The 19,349-nt window shown below is 35.7% G+C and overlaps 1 protein-coding gene across 1 annotated transcript in view; it reads left to right on the top strand.

Annotated features, from left to right (window-relative positions):
• The window catches only part of Kcnh7 (potassium voltage-gated channel subfamily H member 7), a 434,248-nt gene that overhangs the window by 377,971 nt on the left and 36,928 nt on the right, over nucleotides 1-19,349 (top strand). Inside the window, exons 10-12 of the mRNA XM_034493668.2 lie at nucleotides 11,527-11,779; nucleotides 15,215-15,420; nucleotides 17,081-17,162. Coding sequence (XP_034349559.1) covers nucleotides 11,527-11,779; nucleotides 15,215-15,420; nucleotides 17,081-17,162 — 541 coding nt within the window. The remainder of the gene's footprint in view (nucleotides 1-11,526; nucleotides 11,780-15,214; nucleotides 15,421-17,080; nucleotides 17,163-19,349) is intronic.

Here is a 19,349-nt window from a genome sequence, read left to right as displayed (position 1 = left end):
GCTTCTTTTTGCATACTTATTGTTATATATGCACAAACACACATACACACATATGTATGTATGTATGTATGTGTGCATATATAAACAGTGCAAGTCCACTTAGTGTTGCTTCTGTGTATATAATTCCAAGGCTGGCCACTTGGTATTGGTATTGGATACTAATTAAGGGGCTATTAAACAAGTATTTCTTCCTTTCTCAGTAGCCATTAGTTCTTTTTCAGGGGTTAGACTCTGTAAGACTTCCCCCATCCATCACAGCATATCTATTAGTATTGTCATTGCTCCAGTCTTGTTTAGGCAGCCACACTGTTGAGATATTATGAGTGTAGCATCCCTAGCATTTCTAAGAGCACTGCATGCATAAGGTCCCAGGCACCTTACTAGCTCTGGGGCAGAGGTCTCCTAACAGAGCCTCCTCCCCACCCTGCAGAACTGAAATAGCATTTGCAGGGACAGAGTGGACATGCCCCCTCCCTCTGGATGGCACCAAAGACTTCCTGTCTTCTGGCTCATTCAGCCTTTTTACCCTCTTTTGCATGATGTTCCCTGAGACTTCAATGCAGGAATAGTGTTGTACATGGATCTATTGGGACTGGACTCTGCTAAATCAGTTGATTCTTGCATTATAACCAGTTATAGTTTTCTATGATGATCTCTGATTAATGCAAATAAAAGCAACCTTGATGTGTATTGAGAGCTATACACACGTGTGTGTGTGTGTGTGTGTGTGTGTGTGTGTGTGTGTGTGTGTGTGGTATAAGGATGGGTATTAGAGCGAATTAGGAATTGTGCTGGCTAGCACAGTTGTGGTAGTAGGCTACCATATAAGAACTAACAAGCCACATATAGTTGGCTAGGTTTTTTAAACCAGGCATGGTTTTCCCTCGTGCTGAGTGCACCTAGAAATCAATTGAGCGGTTGTTGCTTATTGCTAAGATATAAGTGCTACTATTGTGCTGTTAGGGACATCTTGCCTTGGCGGTCATTGTTGGGGTTCAGAGGTATCATAGCTAGGTAGAAATAGTAATTGATCTCTCCCTTGGACCCTAACATAGCACCTCCTGGTACTATGAAGGTAGACCACAGTAGAAGGCTTTCAGGTTGCAACCAGCTCAAATCTTCTATGTCCTATTAACTGTTTAACAAATTTCTGTTTAAAAGCAGTTAAAATTTACCTTATATCTTTTCAAATCAGAGATAATGTCCAAATACAGCATCTTGGCCACGAAACCTGTTGCCTGTAATATTACAGTTGATATCTCTGGAATGCCTGCTCTTTTCCGAAGGCAAATATTAGAAGATTGGATCTGGGTAAGAGGGAAGGTCAGGGGACTGTGAGATGTGGAGGGAGGGGAAACTGAGTTAGGGATACAATGTATGAGAATTAATTAATTATTAATCAATGTTGTTCTACTAAAGTTATACAACCTGGCCAGAAATTTTCAAGTCAAAACTATCTTTTGTAATAGTGTTCCTATTATCCACACAGACATATAACTACACATTAATTTTATACAGAAAAAAACATACATATATTTTATTTTGTGGCCCTCTCTTCTCCTTAGAGGCTGTTGGTCACCAGAAAGCAAGAATGCTCAACTTTATTTGGGGTGAACAAGGACTATATAGATCTTGGGTAGTGGGTTAGGGAGTTTCAAAGTGGATATATGTTATTGTCTAGGGAAGAGGCCTGGAAATGCTTCATTTACATAAAGAGGAATTCCAAAAACCTGCTGAGCAAGTTCTTATCAGGAAAGAGGAGGTTGAACCAGTAATCTGGCCATAGGCTATGCGACTTTCCTCTGACTAACCCCTTTTTGAGGGGTTTATAGGTGAGGAGGATTGGTTAGTCATAACACAGTACCTAATTATCATATAGCAGGAAGGAGTGAGCAGGACTTAACTGCTGAACCATTGCAAGAAATTTTGTGCAGGATCATCCTCTAGCTAAGATCAGGCACCTGTGCTTAGAGACACTCTCCAGACAAGATCAGATAGAGAAGAGGAAACCCCACTGAGAAAGAAAGCCTCCATTTCACACTGAGCTCAGAGCACTTCTTAGGATATGGGAGACTGTGACCTTAATAGCAGGGTCTTCCAACATTATTTTAAAGATTTTAGTGAAATATTATGATTCTTATTTCATCCTTGATCATTGCTATCTTTCATTCACCAGATGTAATTGTCATTTTGGAGGTTTACTGTGTATTAAGCACCTTTCTAGTTCTTTCTGAATTTTGGCTGGCTAACTCAACTCAGCTGTTCTGGCTCAAACTTCTCTCTGAACTGACTGATTCAATCCAGCTTCTCTTGTCTTTTCACTATATTGCTCTGCTTGGCCTCATACTAACTTTGTCAATATGTTCTAATCTTCTGGCTCCTTCTCATTCTCTGGCTCATTCTGTCTTCACCTGTGTCTAGCTTGTTCTCTCTGCAACCTGTCTCTGTAAAACTGTCTAGGTAAAACTGTTACACACATAGTATTACTATAACCTCTGTCTAGTTTGTTATTTTTTCCTGCACTGCTCTTAAGTAGCCTCTCTTTCCTATGATGTTCTTGTGAGAGATGGACATATTCTACCTCTGTCTAATTCTGTAAAATCTTTCACTGATTCATCACTTTGTCTGCCCCTCAATTAGACATAACTTTCAAACATGGTTGCTCTAGTCTACAAACTAACCCTAGCTTCATTATTAGGGTTTAATGGTGTGTTCTGAGCATGTCTACATTCCAGCCAGATCTTACAGACCTTGATGTAATCCCTTGCCAGAGCAGCAGATTAAAACTTTTCTATAGCTATACTCTTTCTCTCAAAATCAGAAGTTTATACACACATTATCCATTACTCATGTGCATAACCTTCCACATAATTCTCATTGCTGCTGTGAATGTGATAATATTCTCATATGTATCTGTATATATATTATACATACCATCCCACACTTAAATATAATTTAACATTACAGTTGATATTTCTCACTTCATACCTTGTGAAAATACATCCAAGTCCTCTTTAGAAAATGTAATTATGTAACTTCTTATACTCATTCATTTTATATACTATAATTCTATGGGACAAAACAGTTTATGTTTTCATGACTTGACATTGAACTATTCTGTCACTAATACACTTATACTTTTATTCTAATTTCATTCTGCTTTGAGTGACACTGAAGCAAATATACTTACTTATAACTTTTATTGATGATAAATAGATTTCCAGATGAGATATTTCTGATTGTGAGTAATTTTAATATTTATAGCTATTGTTTGGCAATAAAGAATGCTAATACTTATCTGTCCACCCTTCAGGAGCAGTGGGTCTTATGTTTTATTCTCATTTCTTCCAGCTTAGCAGATATATTTATGTCATTTTAATGACATTTCTTTGGTTGAATATACAATATGTATGGATATCATAATTTATGCATTGCCTATTTATATATTTTTCATTTCTTATTTTATAAAACCTCTACAAACACTACAGATGTCAGGGCTTTATCTGTCAAATAGACTATAAATTGCTCCTGTTTTCAACCCATTCATTTTACTTAATGGATCTTTTTGACATTTTTTTTTTTTTGCTATTTCTTTAACTAGCCTCTGATTTACCAATAATTCTGATGCAGTTAATGGATCATTCTTTGTTTCTAAAAGGTCCCATTATATCTTTTGACTTTATTTCATCAGTTTTGTTGTACTTTGCTATGTGATTAGGAAGAAAATGCCATCAACTGTAAAAAACCTGTTTTTAGTCTGATATCTTGCTTTTTTTGTGTATTTTTATAAAATTAGGGTAGATTGCATACCATAAGGTAACCAACTTAGGTAATTTAATAATAACTACATTTTACATTATAATTTGCATGCTGCATCCAGCATGCAAAGCAAATTCAAACTTTCCCATTCTCTTTCATGCATGCAGTTATCTGTCAGAGGAGAATCACTTTCTAGCTCCTGTCATCTTACTACAACAGGGCCAGTCTATGGACTTCATAAATGAAGCCATCTATCCTCTTTCTACTCTCAGTCACAACTCCAGAGGTTCTGCCTGCACTCTGTTTCTCCTCAGCATCGTCACCTAAAGCTGCCCTTTCTTCGTTTCCTTTCTTAATGTTATAATATAACCACACTTACGGCTGGAAGGGGATAGAAAGCTAATAATTTTCCTAGTCTCAACCCTGTCATTGTTTTTATTTTTCCTTTTTGTGATGGAAAGATGTTGATATAAGGACAGGCATTTTCAGGTGAGTTTTGACATAAAATGTGTGTTTTGTCACCCTGTTCTTAAGCCAAAAGTTATCAGATATGGTTCTTTATTTCTAATTACTTCTGATTTTGTGACTAATGTTTTTCAATTTTTTATTTCTCCTTTTCTTATGATTTATGATCAAACTATCGATGATGACACTTCTGCTTTTCAAATACTTGGGCCCACAACTACTTTAACAATCTGACTGCAGTTTTTAAGTGACTCGTCATTATCAAACTTTTTCAAATAATTCACATTTACTTTCATAATGGCAGAAAGGGGGAATTGCCCTCCCTTTTGTGTCATGGATTTTTTTTTGTATTATATTATTAAATTATGTAGTTCCACAAACTTGTAAAGTTGAAAAAAAAAGTAACCACTGTTACATACACAATGGGCTTCTGCCTTGTTAGTAGAAGCAGAAATATGAGAGATCTAACAATATCTTCAAATGCTGGCATGCTGGGTAGCAGTCAGTACATTTTGGGGATGAAATCTGATCTACAAGATAACAAATTTCTGTTGTGAAGCTATTTTATAACAAATTGAACAATTGACAGTATAGGTCTTACTTTTCCTACAAAAGTATTATTTATTTATAATATTTAAGTTTATAGTATTTAAAATAGTATAATAATTTTATTTTCATCTATCAGCATATTTCTGAGGAAAACATAACCCCTCTGGGTACAAAATGAAGAGCGCATCTACTTGAGATCTTGATCTTTTATAATCTACAAGACCAATTACTAAAAATGAATGGCAAATACTTTATGTATTGTAATACTGCTAGTAACTTTAGAAGTCCAACCTGAAAGACAACTAAACAAAAATTGTTAAGGAAATTCTGGACTAAGTTTAGAATTTTAGATCTTCCACAGAGTCCTCTAATTGTTGGATCTTATCTATTATATTCGTAGAATGAGGCTACTGAAGTTCTATTACATCACACAATGTTGAAGAAATATAGCACGTGAGAAATCTTTCTGGGATCGTAAAACTTGATTCAAATTCAAAAAAGTGTTTTGGGTGCAAGATGATACTTTGTGTCATTGATTCTGTCACCTGGCAGATTTAATTTCTCTGTCCCTCACTCTGTAAGAAAGATTAAGTTATCTACAATCAATTCATGAACACACACACACACACACACACACACACACACACACACACACACACACACAAATAACTATTTGCAGTACACCCAGCAGAAAGGGCTACAATTTCACCCTTCTCATTTCTTCCTGTACTATTTCTCTAAATTAATTGTGCAGGGATAAAAGGGGGAAGGCTCAGAACCTGCCCTGGAGGCTGATGATCCTACTTACAGCCCCCAGAAATTCTAATGGTTTCTAGAGTTTCCTTTAAGGTCACATCTCAGGAATCCTGAGACACCCCTTGTAAGCCAAACAGCTGAATTAGCAAAAAGACTCCAGAGCCTGAGCAATGAGAGCATGTAAATAAAAAGCAATGATTCCTTTCTGCCCACACATCACTCACACTCCACACACCATTAACCCCATCTTCATTGAGTCATGCTGAAGTCTAAGAGCACTTCTAAAAAGGAAATGTCCCAGCAGTGGGGTGTAGTTGGGATGTAAAGGAACAGAGGAGGATATGAGAAGAGCGTGCTCTTTTTAAGTCATCATTGGTGAACCAAAACTGCTTCAGGACTTGCTGCTTGTTAGCCACGTCTAAGTATCTAGGATAGGGTGTGGTATCTTAAGTAATAAAAACTATGTACTAAATGCTGGCAGGTTACATGCAATACATTAATGTATTAACCCAGTGTTTATAAATATTTTCTCATTTCTGAATTCACAATCCTCTAATTTTCTCAACAGTCTAGCAAGGAATGATGGCCTTATATATTAAAATAATTCCTTGTTTTTATCAGTTACATGGAGGTAGGATACAAAAGTGGATGTCAAAGCAACTGGAGTTCCACACTAGGGTAATTGATGTGTACCTGGAGTGCTAAACCTACTTAAAGGTTCACTTATCATAATCAGTGGTTAAAGTGTAGCAATCAACATGTATCCACCAAGGAAACATAAAATGCATGTGTTTCCTATTTCTTAGTGCCTAACTGTAGAAATGATGTAAGATGAACTGACCTAGAGATTACAAAACACATTGTGTTAAGACATTAGCTTCCACAAAGAATAAAACATAGGGTTCATGGGCTCACAGGTTGCTAAAGATTTATAAAAATCTCAATGCCCACATAAAAACAGCAGTTTTACCAGAGTCAGGGAATGCTATCAAGAAGTAAAGCTGTACTCTAGGGCAGAGACTTAAGATTTAATATATTACTTGCATAATGCGTTTGATAATCATGCTGGAGGTTTAGTACTTCATAGGGAGTTGCTAATTTGTGTTTTGATTAATCCTAATTTGTCAAGATTTAAGTATATTTAATGACCCAGAGAATTTCCCTAGGACATTTCCTAATGACGGTTAACACAGACACCAAAGTTGTCCATATGATTAATCTGCTATTTAGGAAACCATTTGCCACAGTCAGGCTGCCTTGCAAATGTGTTCTCTCTTCAGCCTGCCTTTGGGAATGTTCCCTTTTACATGGACACTGGCTGAAACGAATGAAAAGCCACTGGTTAGAACACACAACAGCCTCCATAAGCCTATAGGATACAAGGTAGACGGTGTGTGTGTGTGGTGGGAATATGTTTGGTTTCTTTCTGAAAGTGAATTTGGTGGTTCATAACATATGAAAGAAGGCTAGGAAGTGTTTGGGGTAAAAACAATTACATTATTGACACTCTTAAACAGAATCTGGAAAATGTACTCATCATGAGAGTGTTTCTCAGACTGAGAGAGAAAACAGCAAATGCTGACATTTTTGCCTCGAAGAAGAGTAACAATTTGCTGCCAATATACTATGAAAATTATCTTAATTTGAAAATATTTTTCTATGCTGTAAAATTTTATTAAGAAAATAAATACCTCTCCTGTGTTTGTGGAAAAAGTTATAATAATGTCATGTTCAAACATTTTTGTTAACAATTTTCCTGATTAGAAATATTTTTTCACTCAATACCACTAATCAAAAACCTATTGCCCTAGTTAGGATGACCATTGCTATGACGAAATACCATGACCAAAAGCAACTTAGAGGAAAGGGTTTAGTTGACTTATACTTCAAAAATCACTGTTCATCATTGAAGGAAGTCTAGACAGGAAATCAAACAGGGCAGGAAACTGGAGGCAGGAGCCGATGCAGAGGCCATGAGGGATGCTGTTTATTGGCTTGATCCTCATGACTTCTTCAACCTGCTTTCATATAGCACCAGCCCAGAAATGGCACCACTCACAATGGTATGGGCCCTCTCACATCAATTACTAATGAAGAACATGCACTCTAGGCCTGCCCATAGCTCCATTTTTCTCTTCTCCGATGACTTTAGCTTGTGCTAAGGTGATATAAAACTAGGTAGTTTTATATAATATAGTTCTTTAATTATATTGTCATCAGAATAGATCAAACTTCTTTTTCATAGTGGCCCAAAATATAGCATTAAGTGTATTATTGGTATTGATGTAAAAGCTTATATAGAGGATTTACTAATTTAAAAGTTTATATCATTTTGATTAGTATGTATATCAAGTGAGAAGCATTAGCCCTGTATTAACTTCAGTCTGCACTAAGCTGTAACATTGTAACACTTGTTCAATATATGTACAAATAACAGGAAGGTATTATGAAGCTATTAAGAGTGTATTAGAATATACAACTATTAGGGAAACTATGATGAAATCAGGTGCCTCTGAATTAATTACTGATCACATTTCATAGATGATCATAAGATAACATTTTTTTATTCTTTTTTGTGTGACTTTAAAAAAACTGACTTTAATATTTCCATCATATTATTTGGAGTTCTTAAGCAGTAAACTAAAAAAAAATACTTATATATTAAATAACAGCAAGTGTTTCATTAACTGTTAACTTGGAGGTTCAGAAAATTACCATTCTAATTACAAATGCATGCCACAAATGTCCTACTTAAACAGACTAGTGTGGCCAATTCTGATTAGACTTGTAAGAGTTAAGTTTAATATGTAGGTACATTTTCAGAAAATGTTTTTTTCATCATGATTCTTTTTAGCGTAGCTTTTGGTGCTATTTAAGTATTAATGTAAGTAAATACTTGGAAGAATATATGCTAAAAAGGCAAGAACTGATTTTCCAAGATATAAGCCATGACACTGACTGTGGATGATGCTTCTTGGTCTTCATAATTCGATTCACTCAATAAAAAATAGCTCCAGATGCACAGTAGACAGTGAAATGTACTTCAGCAGCATCAAAATTTGACAGCCAAGAGAAGAGTGCACCATCACTAAGTGAGCTCATGTCCTGGTTTGTATTTAGATATTTCACACTCTTTTCCTCTAGATCAACATGGCCTGCTAAAATGTTCATAGTCCCATGGTAAATGAAAAGATTATAATTCAGAAAGTTTAGCAAAGGAAGCAAACAGAAAAAAAAATAGTACAATATGTAGGAAATGAAAAAGGCAACCTAGAGGGGAATAGTGAATTGAGGTATCTTGAATAAACACCTACTTATTTCTCACTTTTAAAAATGTACATTTTTTATGATCCAAGCTGTTTAAAAATTTTTTTAAAAATTTTAAATCCATTTAAAAATATTTTTTTCCTGAAGTTAAACCCAAATTCTAAAGCCACTGACCAACTTGGGAATTCCAAACAATGGGGCTACTCTGAGAAATAACATAACTTTCAGGTTCTGTGGGTAGTTCCAGGATGACTGGAATGCGAAAATATAATTGTAATGTGCCCCATCAACTGAATACTTTCAATATGAGTATATGACAAGTTCTGGTGAAGCTTAAACCCACATGAAACAGAACACGTAAGAAATAGGAGATAAGATTGCAGAGAAATATCATGGAAGGGATCTACACACTCAGAACTGGCAAGTGAAAGATCAAGAACTTCAGTCCATGTAGTGGAACCAATATGGACCAACATGTGGCTCCTATGATAGAAACATCATCTCTGCCTCATCTATCTTCCAAACCAAAACATGCCAACAAACACATGTCAGCAGACAGACACACAGAAACATAGTGAGCTGACTGTATTTAGGAATATGTATTTTAGGGAATATGCCAGAAAGCAGTAATTTTCAGGTCAATATTATTACTACAGCTGTACAGGAGAAATAGCTTCCCTCACTTATGTGAAATATAAAATATTTTACCAGCTATATGTAAAGGAAAAGGTCTAACTTGTTACTTGGTGTGTTATTATATTTGTCAATATTTGGGGGATGAGGTGTCATTTAAGAGTTATGCTGAGATTCCAAAAGTGGCCTTCAAGGGAGAAAAAGGACACATGCAGAAGCCAGTAAACACTGGTGTTCTTCTCCTATATAATCCCCCAAGGGATAGCACTCTTAATTCAGAAAAACAGTGTCCAAACTAAGGTTGTCTCCAGCTTGGAACAACTTACCAAAAAATTCAATGCAGTAATTTTAAATGTAGATGATGGAAAAGCTCAGTCATCCATTGGTTCCATGGACAGCTAAGTTTATGTGGGGCCCCATCAGAGTAAGATAACACCACTGGCTTCAGAGACAGAACTGGGCAGTTGTTGGCACGTTATATTGGAGAGGTCTTCAGCCCAACCTGGGAAACTAGAAGGAATCTACTCATGTAGATGGAGCTATAAGTTATAGGTAAGGGAGAGTTTGAAGATGCATGCTCAGAAAGTCATACAAGTGGAAGGCTTGAATCCACGTCAGGTTAACAAGAAACCTTCAGGGTGAAAGCACTGGCAGCATAGAGTTGAGGAAGCAGAGCTCGTGCCTTGCCAGATATACTATTTAGTGGTCAAATAGGTCAGTACTGTGAAAATTCTAGTCTTGTAGCAGAGAAACATGGATGGGTGAAGTGACTTGCACAAGAGTCAAACTGGCAAATTCAAGAAAAAAAATTCCATAGATTTTCTTCCAAAATGTACTTTACTCTCTGTAGATGAAGAAAGCAAGAACAAAATTAGTAATAGGATAATAATGTGGTAGCTGTGTTTCAAATATGTTAAAAAATTCTTTCCTGTTATACCGTAGTCAACTTGGCAGCTCCATCAAATGGTGGTTTAATAGAAGCGGGTCCCTGTACTTGCTTTAGTATTTCAAACACTGATAATCATAGTTTGACTCAAAAATAACTCAATTTTAAGTTTCTTTGTGGACTAAATATATCTGAATTGTCTTATAGCTAATTTATGATTACTTTTGGCTAAATTGAATTATTTACTAAGGCTGAGCCAATAAATATCAGAAAAAATCACTAATCACTAAAATGCACTATTACCGTGTAATTGTTCTGTACAATGCTCCCTCCATTCACTTCAAAATAGACTGTTTATACTTGCAGAGGAAAGTCAGGATAGAAAGTAAAGCTTTTGTATGATGCCCCAGATAATAGAACATAAAGAGCTAAAGAAGAATGCACCCAACCCATGGTGTACCAATGGTGTACAAAACCCAATTTTGTAAGAATAACTTTATTCTGTTCAAATTGAGAAACACTCATCAAAAACTTTGTTGAGTCTGTCCCTTGATTGGAAATTAACCAGTAAGCTTTCAAAAGTACCCCCATTTCTGTTACTAAAATTAAACTTTACTTTCAAAGTACATCAACTGTTCTCCTTTCCTTCACTTTCAGTGTTTGTCAAAAATTTTACTGTAAATAATGTGTATAGAAAATACAACTATTCTAAATAGAATTGGCTAAGAACATTGCATTGGTTATGATATTTGCAAATGCAATACCTGCATCAGCTAAGATGTAGGTCCATGGTGGCAATTTAAATTGACTTGAAATTGCTTCGAAAGGTTTCTCATCTTTTGAGTTGCATTGCCTTTCACCAGTCTCCTTCTGACTGTCACATTGCATTCTCTCCAAGAACAATATGATACAACATGGCCTAATGCAGACGAAAAGAAGTAATGAGAAATGTGTAGACATGACATTTTAATGAGACAGCAGTTGCCTTGAGTTGAATATCTGCAGTTAATTCACAGAACCATATGGAGTTAAAACTTCTGACATGTTATCAAACCAAGTATCCACTAAGGGATGTGATACATTATATATTTATATATATACTCTTGTGACAATTACTGCATCTGCAGGTCTGTGAGCAAGAAATAGACTTTATTTCAAGCTGAAGTGCCTGGTGTTCTGGTAGTATCAAACTCTCTATTTTTTCTTTTCAGGTCTTAAAGGGATTTCCAGAATGTTTACAAGCTGACATTTGCCTGCATCTAAACCAGACTTTGCTACAAAACTGCAAAGCCTTTCGAGGAGCAAGTAAAGGTTGCCTTAGAGCTCTGGCAATGAAGTTCAAAACCACGCATGCCCCTCCAGGAGACACCCTGGTTCACTGTGGGGACGTCTTAACTGCGCTGTACTTCTTATCCAGAGGCTCCATCGAGATCCTCAAGGAAGACATAGTGGTCGCTATTCTCGGTGAGAGCTTGGAATGATGACAGCTTCATCTAGGAGTGCTTACAACCACTCATTACTTTAGAATGACAGATCAATAGACTGGTTGACAAGGAGTCTAGCACTGATCATTTTAAAGCCTTATTTCAATTCAAACATATAGCAAATTAATCTTGCAGAAATATCTTCTCTTACTGTCTCAATTTTTGTTTACTACTTAAATATCCACATGACTCCCTTTAGCTGTTGACAGCTACTTAGACATTTGAGGTCAAATATACAAGAATTGTCAATATTTAATTTTAATAAATGAAGTTCATTTATTAAAATTAAGCTTATCAAAGAAATTGGAGCCCTTAGTAGAATTAAGCTATGAATATATTATCAGGACTAGGGATGATAGGATACAAAATGAACAACACTACCTCCAGTATCTGTGAAAATTAATTGTTTTATCATAGGTTTAATATACAGTTCCATTAAATATTAGACATGCAGGCCTGGAGGTACAGAGAGGCAGAGCCCTTTTCTCAAACAGTCAAGGCCCTGGGTTCAACCCCAGTATCTATCAATCACTTAAGCTATATGTGCAATTGAACTGTTTCTTTTCACTAAGGTCTCAGTGCTCACATCTGAACATTAACTCACAGCTGTATCTGTTTGTTGCTGGACAGAACCAGAGTTGGGCTCATTAGATGCCCTACATGAACAAAGAGGTTTAAGTCATTCCCTTGATATTTTGATAATTTTTTTATGATTAGTTTAATTTAAAAAAAAATCCCCAAATTAAGATAATGCATACCTTGATTTTTAAACCAATAAAGATTCAAGGAGTAGAAATATGCTACATCCTCGCCTCAAGGTTTCGTATCAAGGGAGAGTTTTCTCTGGATTTGACACTGCTAGCTTGTCTTGGTGTGTTACCATACAAAGCAGAGGTAATCTTCAAGCCAGCCTGTCATGGCTTCTGCGTGCACAACACTGTGCTTAGATAACAATGACTGTAGAGCACTGCTCAGCACCATAGGCCTTCCTCCTTGTTCAACTATAATTATGGAAGATAATTCAAATAAAAATCCCATACTAATACAGTTCAGAGCCATAAAAAAATGGTGCCTAGGCTAAGCTATTCTTTTTTTTATTAGATATTTTATTTACACTTCAGATGCCATCCCCTTTCCCCATTCCCCCACCCTTAGAACACCCTTATCCCATGCCCCCTTTTCCTTTTCGCATTTATAAATTTTTTTAAAAAATAATGTTAATCATAGGCTTTATAAGTTTGAAATTGTTCAATCAGAGGTGTAACCCACTGACCAACCTAGATATAACAACTATCTTTGACTGGTGGAGATACATGAATATCTGCCTCCCTGTCTCTCCCCCCCCCCTTTCTCTCTTTCATCACCTAGCTTCTCCTCTCCTTCTTCTTCTCCTCTTCTTACTCCTTTTCTTCCTCTCAGTACTCCTCCTACCTTAGCTCCTCCTACACATCACCCTTCCTGTTAAAATGAAACTTTTCTCTCAAAATACAATTAGAGCATAATTATGCCAATTTGTACCAGTGAGGTACAAGATAGTCCTAATACCCAGTCCATCCTTTTGTTGACTAACCAGCACCTCTGTCATCTATCCTAACTAAAACATTTAGTTCTGAACCTGGCTTTAGGATGAATGTCAGCTGATGACCATCCACTCAAATCTTTTCTCTTAAGGTAAATAGCTATAAGTTTTCAACCCCGTCAGAAATCCAGAATGACTGAGTTAACTATAATTGTGGGAAGCACAAAGCATAGCTTCTAAAACTTAGCCAATTTATAGAGACCTCTGAACACCTGGACACTTGCTCTACTTCAAAACGTTGGAGCATCTGTTCTTCTGCCTTCTGGCTAGGCTAAGCTATTCAAACTAAAGAATTTCAAGAGCTTCTTCTTTCCTGCTCTAATTTCCATGTTAGTATCAAAATTATTGTCCATTTTGGTTTTCAAGGGTCTATAAGTATTTATTTAAACTGTGCCTAATGTGGTCTCTCTAAAATAATTTTTCTATATTATTGATATATTGTTTTAACTATTCCTTATTAAATACTCATTTACAGTAAGAACATTTCAGCATTTTTTACTTGTTAGACTTTTTGACTTGTTTTGACTTTATTGTCTAAACATCCTTGATAGCTCCCAAAACTGGAGATATAAAAGCTAGTATAATGCATAGGGAAGTGTCTTTTTAATCTGAAAAGAGCCTTCAAAATATGTGAAGAAAGTATTGTTTTGCACTGCTACTAATTAACTTTAAGAAAAAAATCATAAAGTAGCATATTAGTATTTGCTAAGGGAATATGCCATGTGAATAACTTGATACTAAAAAATAGAATGATGGCCATGAAATTTTGGAAAATATTGGGAGATTTGATATATAGGCAGATAAGGATATTGATTCTAATGTCAAATGAATGAGTTTTAATCCTGGCTACTTTTCTTTCGTTCACTTCACCCAACCAAGAAGTGATGTTGTGCTAATCAGTTTACCTCTTTAAACTTGTTTCAATATTTACAAATTTTAGATAACAATCACATCATTACAAAATTATTTTAGGTAGTATGATAATTTACATAAAGATTTGATACAGCGCCTGGCCCCTACATAGTCCTTAGAAAATACTGGTTGTTCTTATTCTCATTGAATAAAACTGAATATCAGACAGCACATGGATAGGCAGGGGGTGATGGAGACGTGACAGAGAGGACCACCAATACTTGTAGAAGAGGAAAGGGCACAAAGGTTCAGAGCAAAGAACATGTGACCAAAACAATAATTATATATGTGGAGGACAAAAAAAATAAATAATTTAAATAAATGGATATATACATTAAAGGCAAATCCAAAACTGGTAACTTGAAGAAACAAGGTACATTGATATCACTTGTCCATGTCAGTGAGTGCTGAGGAATGGTGGTGGTGTTGATAGGCAAAAGCTCCAGACGTGATCCTGTTCATCAGAAAGATCATGAATCAAACTCATTTTAGCCTCTCAAATTTCTGGACTGACAGTCTCAGAGCATTTCTATCTGGAAGTAGATTTAGGAAACCACATAGCAAGATCCATAGCTAGCTCTCAGGGCTGTAACGAGATGATGATGCCCAGCATCATCATGAAATGAAAAGAAGTCTCCTTCATGAAATGAAGGAGATTATAACAGAACCACAGACTTACAACAGAAAAGTTACCATCGACAAACAGAGTACTATAAATCCAGACACAGAATTTTGCTATCCATGCACCTCTTGGTATAAGATCTTAACATTTGAGGCCTTCAATCCAATGATTTGTCAGCTGATCAGTGTTCCTTTCTACTTTTAAAAAGAAAACATTTAATTAATCCTCCTCTTCTTCCTTTTCTTTCTTTTGTTCTTTCCTCACTCTCCTCCTCCCCCTTTCCTTCTTTGGTTTATTTTCAGGAAAAAATGATATCTTTGGGGAAATGGTTCATCTTTATGCCAAGCCTGGCAAGTCTAATGCAGACGTGAGAGCACTCACGTACTGTGACCTGCATAAGATTCAGCGAGAAGACTTACTGGAGGTGTTGGATATGTATCCAGAATTTTCGGATCACTTTCTGACCAATCTAGAACTGACTTTCAACCTGAGACATGAAAGTGCAAAGGTAGAGGTCCAATGTTGATCTGCACATCTCTGAAATGTCATTCTTAAACTTCCCAAATGCTTCTGAAATAGCAAGCAAATTACTGCCACAAAGGCTTATCACTATTAAGTACCTAGAGGAAAGGCCAGCTGAATATTGAAATTAGTAAATTATAGGACAGGAATTCAGTACTAAAAGATGTTGAATAATTTTAAAGGGTCAATTAAATTTGACCCTGGAGAAATTTTTAGTCTTGTTTTGTATATACTGATTATTTGAAGAAAAATGAAAGATTTTAAGAAATTTTTAAATACCATAAAAGAGTTTGTCTTACATATAATATATCAGTCGCTATTGATTTCTTTGTATTGTTTAAAAGATTAGCCTTATTCCTGTTTAAATTTATCCTAACCACCATTTTTAAATTAAAGAAGGATGAATTAATTGTCTTACAATAAAGTAAAAATCTAGGCTATGGAATGAATAAAATTTGGTTTAACTGAAATAAAATTTTATTTTAAATAATACACATTAGTTAACCTAAAATAATTTTGAGAGTGTAGCTCTCATGAACTGTGATATCTGAAGTAACTCTATTCTGTGGACAAAGAACCTACATTGCAGCTCACAATTATTTCTAGGTTAGTCCCTCAAATTTCAGAAACTCCATTTCTATTCTAAATGCCTATTTCACATAAATCAAACATGGAGCACTTGGTATTTGCCCAGTGTATTTACATATGATCTAATGTGTTCTATGGGGGGAAAAGTCTATAAATCAGTATTTAGTTAAAACAGTGTTAGATTCAAGTCTCCATGCAGTGGTAGTTCTTTCCAGGAACTGTGAGGGTCTTAAGAAACAGCAGTTTCCAGAGTCACAACGTCGCCATTCAGTGTTGTAATGCATGGACTGAGTTAACTCTTCTTTTAAAATCACTGAAAATATTAAAACATACACTAAGAAATCTTCAGTTCTTAAAAGTATTTTCATGATAGTTTTAATTAAACTATATTGTGATCTTGGTCACATGTCACCAACCTCATTCTGATTTTGTCTAAAAAGTAAATACAAACCTCAGATAACTCCTTTGTACTGATATCAGACAATACTCAAAGGAATAGTTTGGTGCTTCTGTTTACAAGATTGATATTGTACAGATATTACAATATTGATATTGTAATCAAAAAGGAGGAGGAGTTGAAACAGTCTAATAAAGGTTTGTTAATGTAACATCTATTGTCTTTAATCATATACTCATTGTAAAATTAATCTCATGTTCATTATTATATAATTCATACATCTTAGCTACTGTAATTGATTCATACATTTTGTTGACAATAATACAGGTTCTTCTATGATTTCTATTTTTTTTTTACTTTTGAAGGTTTTCTCTACATGCTAACACCATATCCTAACATTCTTAACTTATAACTTCTACAAACCATGGTTTCTCCAATAAAATTGTGAAACTACTAGAATCTATCAATCTGCTTTACAATTTAGAGACAACTTTCAAGCAAAATATTGTAGCTATTTGCCAAAAATGTAATTCTTGAGATTGAAAGGGTTGATGCTATATGACATAGTAAGGAGTTCACCGATGATGAATCATCTTCAAGTTGAATAACTTTCTATGTTTATCTTTGAGTTCCATTAACAAAGGCTGATCTTTTGCTTCAGTCCCAATCCGTAAATGATTCTGAAGGGGACACCAGTAAATTTCGAAGAAGGAGACTGTCCTTTGAAAGTGAAGGTGACAAAGGTAATTAATTCATTCTACTTGTAAAGTTTAATCTACAGCAGATGGTGACTAGCTCTTCCTGAGTAAATCCTTCTGATTACAATAGTAAATTTAATTCATGCTTTGCTAGAATAGGGAGAATCACTTTTGTTCCCAAACTAATAAGATTGTTTCTTCTTTGGGGTTGATATCTTTAAATTGCATCATTCAACAAAGCCACTCCATGGATTCAAAGACAACAATAGAGAAATAGGTGAACTGATTAAAAAATAAAATCAAGTTAATAAAGGGTGATACCTATGACTAAAGATTTAGAGTGGAGTGTTTAGGAAGAAGGGTTTTTTATTTCAAGTCATGAGTTCAATCTCCTCACCAGCACCACAAGGATATATTATGTAGAAAAAGGCACAGGAGAAGACTCCACCCTCAGTCAGGAAAAGAGATTAGTACCCTCTAGTAAGATCTCAGATACAGACACAGGAAAGTGTGCCTGGCAGCTGAGACAAAGATTTGATGAAGAAATTTGCATCTTCTGCTGATCTCACAAACATGCTAGCCTTTCTTATTCAGCCTCGTGGTAGCACATTGTGCATGAATTCTTCCTAAAGAATACTCTGCTTCATGTCTGTGACTTCCATGAGGTGTACATGTGAGTAGAGGCAAAACAAAAACAAAAGCCTACCCTAGGTATCATCCTTAGAACGTCTTCTCTGGCCTGGTTTTCATGATTAAACTAGGCTGACTAGCCAGTGAACTTACAAAATTCTCTGTCTCCCATTGCTGGAAATATGTGAAATGTCTCAACATATTTACATAGGTTATAGGGATTAAATTCGTGTTTTCATGTTTATGAGACAAGGACTTTATAGACAGAGCTCTCTCCTCAGACCCCAGACTTTCTTAAGATATCTCCTGCTTCTGTTATATAAATTCTTTCTCTGATTAATATAATATATGTCTTTTATTATGTTCTGTCCTCATTTGGGAAGTACAGATAATCATATCTTAAATCAAAGCCCAGATAAGCTTCAATACCGTGAACCCTACTTTTTATTAAACTATCTTCTTCAGCCCTCAAAGACATCTCCTAATGCTTCTTTGAAATTCAGTGCTTCTCAATACCCATTTCTTTGCAAATGTTCACACCATCCAGATCAGTTCCACAAAAGTATGTAGGGTCTTAACTTGTCAAACTATGCACAATTTCTAGTGTTGCTAAGGGGTGTTACTGCTATCACTAACATTGCTATTTTCAAAACTAGATGTCCATTGCTTCATAAATCTCCATATCTACAGCCATAATCCTGAGCCTAGATATCATCATCTACCCCGTTAGAATAGTAAACTAGGTTTCAACAAACTTACCTTCCCATGCAAAATTTACTCTATGTCTTTTTCTGCATATTAGGCCACAGATGAGACTTTTTCTTAAATCCAATTACATTTATGTCACCTGTATATCTAGGTTCTTCTAAGAACTTACCATTCTGGTTTTGCCACTTATTGCTATTAAGTGAAATTTTTAGATTTTTTTTTGAGAGTTTCATACATGGGTACTATATTTACATTTCCACTCCTCCTTCTTCCCACTCCAACTATTCCTGTGCTCTTGCTCCTTCTCAAATCTATGACATCTTTATTATTATCTCATATAGATATAAAACATATATAGATATAGGTAAAGGTATAGGTGATTGATGATAGATAGATGAAAGATAGATGATAGATAGATAGATAGATAGATAGATAGATAGATAGATAGATAGTTTTGTCAGAAATTTTGACTGTAGGTCAGTAAAGCAGTCCTTCCAGTTGTGGCCCTCTCTATCTACTGGAGGTGGACTCTTCAAGCTCCCTCTTCCCAATTTTGGGCATTTTGTCTTAGGTCCCCCTCATTGAGTCCTGAGAGTCTCTCACCTCCTGGGTCTCTAGTAATTTCCAGAGGGTTCCCTACCTTCCACCACTCAAGGCTGCTATTTCCACTCATTCTCCTGGCCCTCTGGGCTTCTCTCCTGTTCCTCCCCCCTTACATAATCATGTTCCCCTGATCCAATCCCAATCCCCTCTTCCACCCAGGTCCCTCGCATCCTTTGACTCATTTGATAGTTTTCTTCACCCTTCTAAGTGGAATTGAAACATCCTCCCTTGGGCCTTTCTGCTTGTTATACTTCTTATGGTCTGTGGGTTGTATATTAGGTATTCTTTACT

Source organism: Arvicanthis niloticus, chromosome 2 (genome assembly GCF_011762505.2).
Source record: "Arvicanthis niloticus isolate mArvNil1 chromosome 2, mArvNil1.pat.X, whole genome shotgun sequence".
NCBI classification, from domain to species: Eukaryota; Metazoa; Chordata; class Mammalia; order Rodentia; family Muridae; genus Arvicanthis; species Arvicanthis niloticus.
The sequence above is the reverse complement of the archived record's forward strand: the minus strand, read 5'-3'. Positions and strand labels throughout refer to the sequence as shown.